General features: G+C 39.6%; 1 protein-coding gene across 1 annotated transcript in view; it reads left to right on the forward strand.

Moving 5' to 3' along the window:
• Nucleotides 1-8,911, forward strand: part of ANKAR (ankyrin and armadillo repeat containing) — a 65,870-nt gene extending 56,959 nt beyond the window's left edge. The window contains exons 20-22 of the mRNA XM_055122009.1: nucleotides 1,560-1,756; nucleotides 6,381-6,427; nucleotides 8,299-8,911. Of these exons, the coding sequence (XP_054977984.1) occupies nucleotides 1,560-1,756; nucleotides 6,381-6,427; nucleotides 8,299-8,549 (495 nt within the window). The 3' untranslated portion in view covers nucleotides 8,550-8,911. The remainder of the gene's footprint in view (nucleotides 1-1,559; nucleotides 1,757-6,380; nucleotides 6,428-8,298) is intronic.
• Nucleotides 8,912-11,161: the final 2,250 nt, after the last annotated feature.

Genomic DNA, 11,161 nt, shown 5'->3' on the forward strand with positions numbered 1-11,161 from the left:
ATGATTATTTCATTCTCTGATTTTGTAAAGATACTTCCATGAAGGGAATGAAAGATGTTACAGTCCATTAGGAGTCTTTCTTATCTGCCAAGCAGAGAGAAAGATGAGGATGTGAGGGCCAGGCTGGCTGGACTGGGTTTTTGCCTGAGTATTCGCCTACACTGTCCCCTCAAGGTGTAAGAACCATCTTTCCAGACTTCAGGCTGTGCCAGACTCACTGGGTGATCTGTTATATCAGAGACTGCTGGTCTCCATTCCTAGAATTTCAGATCTCATACATCTCATTGTGGACTCTAGACTATACCTTTCTGGGGGCTGGAGCGATAGCACAGCGGGTAGGGCGTTTGCCTTGCACGCAGCCAACCCAGGTTCGAATCCCAGCATCCCATATGGTCCCCCAAGCACCAACAGGGGTAATTCCTGAGTGCAGAGCCAGGAGTAACCCCTGTGCATCGCTGGGTGTGACCCAAAAAAGCAAAAATAAATAAATAAATAGACTATACCTTTCTAACAAGTTCTCTGAGGCTGAAGGAACTACTGGTTCACGGACCATACACCAAGAACCAGAGGCCAGTTTTCAGTGGAAAACAAATAGTTGCTTTCCTGAATGGCATACATAGAACTGTTTTCCTGAAAGCCATTCATGGCATCTTTTGTTTTGTTTGTTTTGTAGGGTAGAGAGGGAGTGTTGGGCCACACCTGACCATGCTTAGGGTTTATTCCTGGCTCGGCTCAAGGATCAATGTTGGTGGAGCTCAGTCGGACTGTAAAAGGTGCAGGGGATCAAGCCTGAGTTGGTCATGTGTGATGCAACTACCTTACAGCTAAACTATCTATCTGGGCATAATGGCTAATTTTTATCCTAGAGTCTCTTACCTATTAAGTTAAGCGAGAATTTTTGGAAAGTAGTGAAGCCCAGACTGCATCCCCAAATAGCTTATCATAGATTTTAGGACAGTCTTTCTTCCAAAGTAGATAATATTGCTCCCCCTGTGTGCATGTTTAGCTTGTTACTTTGAAGAAGGCAGGTATCAAGGGGGCATGGCAATCTTTTTCCTCTGAAAAGGGGGTGACAGGCCACATAATTTTGGGAACCTCTATTTTAGGAGGGAAGTGAAACCAGACATGAGTTATTTCCATAGCTATTTAAGTGCCTCAAATGGTCAATCAAGATGAAGACTCACTGTCTTAGTTCAGACTCCATGGTTATTAACCTGGCTGCTTATTAGAAGCATCTGGTTCTTTAAAAATCATACAAATACCTAGATTCTACTCCCACCAGAGTCTAATTCAGTTGGTGGATTTTATTTTATTTTTTTAACTGGTTAATTCTAAAATGCTGTGTTGGATTGAGAACAACTACTAGAAATCAATCTCTCTCTCTCTCTCTCTCTCTCTCTCCTTCTCTCTCTCTCAAAATATAGCATTTGTTTTCTTATGTAGATTGCTACTGGTTGGGACACATTTATTATACATCATGACTAAGAGTCTTTCTTGTAGGTTAGCTATTTTAGAACACAGCACAGTGATTATGGAGGAATTGTTTCTTCTTGGTTTAGGTCCGCACAGCTTGCTCCTGTGCTCTTGGCTACTTAAGTTACAATGCAAGTGCTTTCCGCATCTTATTAAAGGAATGTAGGAATAAACCCAATCAGTTTCTTCGTATAACAAGTAATATCAGCAAGGATGCAAGTATTAACCCAGAATTTTTAAAGGAATTCCAAAGGCAACAAAGTGTTGGACTCCCTTCCTTAAGGTATTGTACCTATATTATAAATGACAGTAGTAAAATTACTAACAGAGGAGCTTGTAAAAGACTTAAGAAAGATCAAACAAGAACAACTATCATTGCTATGAATGTACACCTTGTAAACCCATCGATAGACCTTATTAAAAAGTCTACTGCCAAAGCCTGTTTTAATTAATGAGCAACAGAATGAATATATAAACACCAGTGATCTTGAGAAATCCTATCTGGTCATGTTTAGTTACTTGTTTTGTGGTGCTGGAGATAAAACTCAGGGCCTCACACATCAAGGCAAGCACCATTCTGCTGAGCATCCTGATTCCTTATGAGTCATATTTAAGCAAATAGTCTGGGAGACTTATTGCCTCCAAGACTCACCCAGGAAATCAGTTTTGGGTAAACTTGGATACATCTGGAAGTTCTAAACTAAGAAGGAGCACCACCATGACGAGGGTGCCAAAAATGTCTTCTGAACTTTGTCCAAATCTAAGCTGAACTACCAAGATGCAAACAGCTAAATACTAACTTCTGGTGGTAAGACTTCTACCATGCTTGCCTGGCATTTATTTAGCACATTCTGACTCTGGGTTTGTAGTTTTACCATGAATTTAAGTTTCTGAATTAGAAGAAAAGGGGCAACTCTCCTTACAATGGACTACTTTACTTCTTTTTATTTTTCAGTACAAGTTTTCTAGTTTATTTTCTTTTACTTTCTCTCTTTTTTAAATTTTATTGAATCACCACGAGATAGTTACAAGCTTTCATGTTTGGGTTAAAATCTCACAATGAATAAACACCCATCCCTCCACCAGTGCACATTCCCCACCACCAATATCCCCGGTATACCCCCCTCTTCCTCCCTCCCCCTGCCTCTATGGCAGACAATATTCCCCATACTCTCTCTCTACTTTTGGGCATTATAGCTTGCAACACAGACACTGAGAGGTCATCATGTTTGTTCCATTATCTACTTTCGGCATGCATCTCTCATCCCAACTGATTCCTCCAGCTATCATTTTCTTAGTGATCCCTTCTCTATTCCATCTGCCTTCTCTCTTCTGCTCATGAAGCAGTCTTCCAGCTATGGGGCAATCCCCCTGGCCCTTGTCTCTACTGTCCTTGGGTGTCAGACTCATGTGATGTTATTCTGTACTCCACAAATGAGTGCAGTCCTATGTCCGTCCCTCTTTTTCTGACTCATTTCACTTAGCATGATACTCTCCATGTCTATCCATTCATAAGCAAATTTCATGACTTAATCTCTCCTAACAGCTGCATAGTATTTCATTGTGTAGATGTACCAAAGTTTCTTTAACCAGTCATCTGTTTTAGGGCACTCGGGTTGTTTCCATATTTTGGCTATTGTGAACAGTGCTGCAATGAATATATAGGTACAGATATCATTTCTACTGTGTTTTTTGCATCCTCGGGATATATTCCCAGAAGTGGTATTGCAGGGTCAAATGGAAGCTCAATTTCTAGTTTTTGAAGGACTGTCCATATTGTTTTCCAGAAACGCTGGACCAGTTGGCATTCCCACCAACAGTGAAAGAGTGTCCCTTTTTCCCCACATCCACGCCAGCACTGATTGCTTCTGTTCTTTTGAATGTGTGCCAGTCCCTGTGGTGTGAGATGATATCTTATTGTTATTTTGTTTGCATCTCCCTGATGACTAGAGACGTGGAGCATTTTTTCATGAGCCTTTTGGCCATTTGTATTTCTTTTTTGAGGAAATTTCTGTTCATTTCTTCTCTCCATTATTTGATGGGGTTGATACTTACATTATTTGATGGGGTTGATATTCCATTATGAGTCTTATCTACAAATAGCACTATTCATAAAGAGAAAATGGAGTCTTAAGTTACATTATTAATTAGAGAATTGGATCACAACATTACAACAGTGTGTCATGGTTCTAGAAATCAATCTTACACATGAACATAAGTATATCTTTTGAGTCATTTCAGTTTTAATCTTTGAAAAACTGGAAAACCTAAAATTGACAACCTATATTTGATAGGGGGACACACCCTGCTAACTCTTGGGTCTGTACCCTGGGACCACTCCTAGAGGTCTTGGGGGATCATATGTGGTACCAGGGATAGAACCCAGGTCGGCAGTGTATAAAGTAAGCTCTCTACATGCTGTACTACTACTGCTCTGGCCCCTGATTGCCAATTTTATACAATCACTGTCACTGTCACTGCCATCCTATTTATTGGTCATTGATTTACTCAAGCGGGCACCAGTAATGTCTCCATTTATCCCAGCCCAGAGATTTTCTCAGCCTCTCCTTGCTCCTCTTTCCCAACTATTAGAGGCTCTTTTCAGGGTCAGGGGAATGAGTTTGTTATTGTTATTGTATTTGGCATATCGAATACATCAGGGGGAGCTTGCCAGGCTCTTCTGTGCAGGCGGGATACTCTCGGTAGCTTGCCGGCCTCTCCGAGAGGCATATATGTATGTATTTCCCTTTACAATGATGTATTGCACAGCGCAAAAAAAAAAAACAAAGAAAAACACACACACACACAAAACCCATAATTTTATACAATAGCACTGTAGCACTGTTGTCCCATTTTTCATCAATTTGCTCGAATGAGCACCAGTAATGTCTCATTGTGAGATATACTGTTACTGTTTTTGGCATATTGAATACGTCACAGGTAGCTTGCCAGGCTCTGCCATGCGGGTGAGATACTCTTGGTAGCTTGCTGGGCTCTCCGAGAGGGGCGGAGGAATAGAACCCGGGTTGGCCGCATGCAAGGCATGCAAGCCCTACCCACTGTGCTATCGCTCCAGTCATTTTTAATTTTTTAATACATTTTATACAATAAATCAGGGAAATTGATAATGCTAAAAATAATTCGTTTATTTAAAAAGTTAGTGTAAATAATGGAAATATTATTTTATACTGTAACTCCCACAGCTTACCCATAACAAAACTTTTAGGAAATTAGCACAAGGTACCCCTTTCTCAGTACACTTTACTGCCCTCTGCTGGGGAATGGCATAATAACTATAAATTTACAGTGACTGAGGTAAGAACTGAATATTTGGGATTTTAAGTATTAACCAGTGGTTAGTAGACCTATAAATTGCTACCACGTGAGATGGAACTGGTAAGGAAATAAATAACTCCCATGACTAACAGTGCTATGCATTTGAAACACTTATATGTACTATTCCTTTCACAATTTCACAACAATCCTGTGGAGTTTGGCTTAAATGAAACAATGGAAAATTCACCTAATAACCAGTAAGGTCTGTCTGAAACTTTTGTGATAGAAAGCCATATCCTCTTACAAAATATTCCGTAATGGCATTACTGGAGACTAGAAACAGAAAGACTGTGGTTGGGATGGTAGTGTTTTCAGGAAGTTATACTGCTTCTGTTCCCACATTCCCACCTAGTCTGAAGAACAGCAAATTATAAGTGTCCTTGGATGTATATCTACCTATCTATATCTATATAGATATGAATATTTTACACATATCTAGAGGTGCTCAGGGGCTATTTCTGACTCTGTACTCAGGAGTGACCCCTGAAAATACTCAGAAGGTCAAACCTGGATGGGACTCATGCAAGGGAAGCAATATCCAGGATCTGAATTGGGTTTAGCAGGTTGCAAGCCAAGCACTTCAACTCCTATACTATCTTTCCTGCCTGGATGAGTGAATTCTGAAGTAGGCAGAGTGAAGTCTTACTGATGGCAACTGAACCTTTACAAAAGGAATCTAAGCCTATTACAAACTCGTTACATGCTACCCTAAAGGCACATGGCACATGAACTGAGCAATCAATTGCTAACAATTTCTCATCAAATTAACTACGAATACATTTGTGACAGCTACCTTTAGTAACATCAGTCAAGACTTACATCTTGGGGCTAAGCATGTAGCTCAGTAGATGAGCACTTGCCTTGCATGTGATAATGCCCCGTATCCAATCCTTAAAAAAATTCTCCAGAACAGTGGGGATTGGGGGTAGGGGGGATGGAAAGAATTTTATTACTGGGCAGATTTTGTAATATTGTATTTATAAGTTATACATGAAGGATAATCATTAAAATAATTTGTTTTAAATGCACATAATTATACACCATATTAATTTAGGTATATGTTGTTATTCTTTTGCTCAAAATATTTTCTTGGTCTACCATAATTTTGACAATAAAAGTTTAAATTTTCTCATATTACTCCATAAAACGATCTGATCTTTATTATTTAAACCCATCTCCCATCAAGTCTTCAGATATATTTAATTCCAGCAATACAAGATTATTCAGTGTCCTTGGATCATGCATATTGTTTAGTAATATTGTAATTTATCATTTTCTGTGCCCTCTAGTGGACACAAACTCCACTCCCCACACCCCCTGCCTTGCATCTATTTGAAGATTTCTTCAAAACCTAAGCTAAGTGTCTTTTATAAAAATGTCCTGTCTTCTTTTCCCTGATTAAGCAGATTTAATATTCTAAATATGAGTGAGTACATATAAAATACAGGTTACATGTGTAGTTACACAGGTAACATGCATGAATTAGATTACCAGAGATTAAAACAGGGTACTTGGGTGTACTATATATTATTTCTTATTTTTCTGTGTAGAAAATTGTTTTTTCTTTTCAGCTTGGAGAATAATGGAGGACCATCCATAATTCCTGTCTTTAAAAAAGGTAACTGAGTTTTCGATGATCTCTGAGGTTGCTTCTGTCCAATACACTTTAAAATCATGTTCAATTTGATTCAAGTAAAAATCACCAAAGCAATGTTCATCTATAAACATTTGCTTTTGTAATCCTGTATATCTGTATACTTTCTATCTGTAAACCAATGTTAATAATTTTTTTTTGTTTTGGACCACACATAGCTGTGCTCAGGGCTTACTCCTAGCTCTGTGCTCAGAGGGCTATATGTGGTGCTGGAGATTGAACCTGGGTCAGCTCCTTGAAAGGCAAGTGCCTTACGGGATATTCTATCTCTCAGGCCTCTGTAAACAATTTTACTTAAGGACTTCCTTGCCAATAGCATTAACTGAAAAAATATCTCATCCATAGAAATGCCATTATCTTAAAGACATGTAAATATGATTTATTTTGTTACTGTTCTGTTTCACTTACAACTTATATGCTTTCTAAGTCCTTAGGGCAGAGGCCACATTTTCCCCCCATTGATATTCTGCACAGCCTTGCACATAATTGGTAGATGATGGTTCAGTAGCCTTGGCCTGTCGGCAGATTCACATCTTATAATTTTACTTATATTGCTCTAATAGGAAAAATAAATTACTTGTGATTTCATGCACTGTTTAATGCTTGTTTGTGTGTCCTCAAGTTGTAGGACCAAAATGAGAGCAATAGCATAGCAGGTAGGGTGTTTGCCTTGGACTTGGCCAATGCAGGGTCGATTCCTCCACCCCTCTCAGAGAGCCTAGCAAGCTACCGAGTGTATCTTGTCCCCACGGCAGAGCCTGTCAAGCTACCCGTGGCGTATTCAATTGCCAAAAACAGTAACAACAAGTCTCACAATGGAGACGTTACTGGTGCTCGCTCGAGCAAATAGATGAACAACGGGATGACAGTAACAGTAAAAGTAACAGTCAAAAGCAAGCATGGAACTATTTAAAAGTAAAGATCAGTTTGCTGCTGTCACATGTAGAAGGGAAAAGAACAGAAAAGAGTAAAAGAAAAAAGAATTTCATTTACTCAGGGAATATCTGAGGGATATTAGATATATGTGGGAGATTATTTCTTAATAAAATCTGTAAAGACATATCTTGTTTTGGACTTTGATAGTACAGCCGTCAGGGTGCTTGCCTTGCATGTGGCTGGCCCAAGTTTGATTCCTGAATCTCATATCCCAAATCCACCAGAAGCGATCCCTGAGTGTAGAGCCAGGAGTCCACCCTGAGCACTGCTCGGTGGGGCCCCAAAACAAAACAAACAAAATAAAATCATCTTTTTGTGTATGTGTGGCATTAATGTAAGAATAATTTACAAATCAGAATCAAGGCTTCTTGATTCTGAATCATTAAAGAATAATGAATAAAGAATAATAATAAAGAATAATAATAATAATAATAAAGAATCAATAAAGAATCATTCCTTCTTTAACATTGGTTTCTAAACATCTGTCTACCAGTAAGTTCTATGAAGTCTTAACAGAATGGTGATAACATAAGAAAAAAAATAAGATAAAGTTAACTTCAGAAAAAATGTAATTTTAGTGTAAAGCTATCATATGTCTTCTACACTTTATTTGGTGTTAAATTTTCCCTTCCTTTACCAGTGGTATTGATAGTTGGCACTTGTTCTTTTATAAATGCCAATTTGACAAATAAAAGCTGACAAGCATATCCTGACCCAGATAATTTTTTTTTAAAAGTCACTAACATCTAAAGTCCAGAAGCTCTTAATCTGTTCTTTTAGTATGCTTTGGTGATATGAAGAAAACTGAAAAATATAGAAGTCTGAGTAATGAGCTTATAGTAAGCTGGGTCTATTAGTCTTGAAAAAAAGATATTTAACTGTAGATCTCTAATTTTCAGGGAAAGAGCACCGACGAAAATCAAAACCTAAACTACAACCAACAGATTCTCTGACTTTAATTCCTCCTACAACTAACTTCATGGGACTCCTCCAAGCATCAGAAAAGACCACTGTTTCTCAGAATCTTTTTTCTTTTTCAACCACAGTTTCAACAGATCTCGTGAAAGTATCAAGACCAAGGATAGTGTTTTTAAACCAACTTGGGAAAAATGCACAGAAAACTAGCCTAGAGCCTGCAGAAAACCAATAAAAAGTTACTTCAGTCTGAGAGGATTCCTGAGCAATCTTTTAAAACATATCTTTAATTGTGGTAAAACACACATAACTGAGTTATCTTTTTGTGTGGGAAGTCTAAATTCTTGTTAAATACTATTTTCTGTTCCAGAACATCTGCATTTTAACATGTCCCAGCTTGTTAGTATATATCTTTCAAGTGTAAAAACTATTCTGAAATTGGTATGCTGAGCTTAAAGAGGCCTGCTTCAAAACAGCCCACATGTGAACACTTACTGCAACACTTTGAAATTTCTTTTTTTCTTTTTTATTTTTTTATTGAACCACCTTGAGATACAGTTACAAAGCTTTCATGTTTGAGATTCAGCCATATAGTGATCGAACACACATCCCTCCACCAGTGCAAACTTTCCACCATCAATGTCCCCAGTATCCCCCACTCCCCTCCACTCCAGTCCTCATCCTGCCTCTATGGCAGACAATTGCTCAGATACTCTCTATTTTGGGGCATTATATTTTGCTTGAATTTTCCCATCACCATTCAAGCCTGCCTTCCAGGGGGAGAAGCTAAATCATTTATTTTCTATTACTCATTTTGCATATTATGAAAAGTTATGCGGCTGCATGAGTGGCCACGTGCTTCTGAAATTCTAAGATTATGGTTGGATTCCAGAGACATCTCTGTAGGGAGCTATTCCACTTTGGGATTTAATTGGGAGTATCTGGGCCAGGGCTGTTGGTGTGCCAAGATGGTGCCCAGGGGTGGGTTGTGGGCATGACTTCTGGCATCAGGAGCAGACAGAAAGCTGGGGAGAGACTGCCTGGTTCCACTGCCACCATGCGGTTTGGAGATTTAGTCCTGAAACCCACATACCGGAGCCTTGCTTGTGTAAACTAATGGTCGCTGGGATTCTATCTGGAAAAGGCAGGGAGACTGCATCTGTTCCATCTGGGTGCCCTGGTAAAATCAGCTCAGTCTGGGGCCCAGAGAAATCTCCAGTGCTATGGTGCCCTCAGGGACTCATTGCTGGTGTGTCAACACCTTGACACTTCTAATGCTAAATGCTATAACTACAGAAGTCTCTGAAAGTCTTGAATTATGGAGCCAAGGACGCAGTTCAGTGGCACGGCACATGCTTTGTGTGCCAGCCTTGGGGGGTTGTCCCCAGTACCATACATATATACATACCTACATACAATAAATATGAAATCACTATGCCCATCAAGTACTAAATTAAGGCCGAAAAAATGTGGACACTTATTACTATTCCCCACATTACTTATAAAGTATCCTTGGTTTAGAGCTGGAAAAGCCTGATTTGCTTTTTTGGTTTTTTGTTTGGGCCCAACGGTTTTCAGCTCAAATTCAGGGCCCAACGGTTTTCAGCTCAAATTCAGGGATCTCTGTTGGTGGTGCTGGGGAAGGGAGAGGGAAGACAGGCCATAAGGGGCACCAGGGATCAAACCCAGGAAGGTATGTGCCCTGTCCACTGTATTATTGCACCTGCCCCATAAGGTTTGATAATCGTTATGGCTTACAATGACTGATGTCTTTGCCTGGCAAGAACTCTAAAATCCTTTCTGTTTTGTTTTCTTTTTTGTTTTGGGGCCAGATGCAGCAGTGGTCAGGGATTATTCCTGGATTTGCATTTAGGAATGACTCCTGACAGTGCTGAGGAGACTATCTGGGATGCCACAGATAGAATTCAAATCAACTGCATGCAAGGCAAGTAAGTGCCCTACCCGCTGTATGATCCTCCAGCCCCTCTTTAAGAGTTTTGATGTGCATGTTTCTCTTTTACCAGCATATAAAAATGTTGCAAAAATAAGCAAATAAGTGGCAGTTTCCTTTCCTGTGTCATTTAATCACCCCCCCCCCCATCTTTGTTCAATTGTCTCCACAAAGTCCACTATTTTCTTCAACTGGTCTTAACAATGAAGGTGATAAAGGCGTCAGCATGCCTTAGGCCTTTTGAGTGCCAGTCTGTAGCTTGTGCTGTTGACCACTGCACTGAGAGGCTCCTTAAGCTTCAAATTCAGTTTCAAATCATGTGGATTATTCTGAGTCACCACATCTGGGAGATGGACAAAACTGTCGTTGAGAGGATGAATGGAATATTTTATAATAGGAATAAATCACGAGGAACTCATTTGTTTTCTGCTAAGAATCTGAATATCTGTTAAGAATTTAAATCATCTCTGCTAACAATTTAAATCAATGGAAATGTTAAGCTTCTGTAGATGTTTTTTAAAATGTCTTTATACAACAAACTTTGAGGTTTAAAACTGACTTCATGGGGGGCTGGAGCAATAGCACAGCGGATAGGGAGTTTGCCTTGCATGCAGCCGACCCGGGTTCGATTCCCAGCATCCCATATGGTCCACTGATCACCGCCAGGGGTGATTCCTGAGTGCAGAGCCAGGAATAACCCCTGTGCATCGCTAGGTGTGACCCAAAAAGAAAAAAAAATACTGACTTCATGGGTTGGAGAAATAGTACAGGGGTTAAGATTCTTGCCCTGGTGTGAATCCTGGCACCAAATTGTTCAAATGAGCACCATGGGGTGTGGCCCAACCCCCTTGCCCCTACCAATAAAAAACTGACTTCAGGTAGGCTAAAGGTTATAA

The sequence above is a fragment of the Sorex araneus genome, chromosome X, assembly GCF_027595985.1.
Source record: "Sorex araneus isolate mSorAra2 chromosome X, mSorAra2.pri, whole genome shotgun sequence".
NCBI lineage: Eukaryota > Metazoa > Chordata > Mammalia > Eulipotyphla > Soricidae > Sorex > Sorex araneus.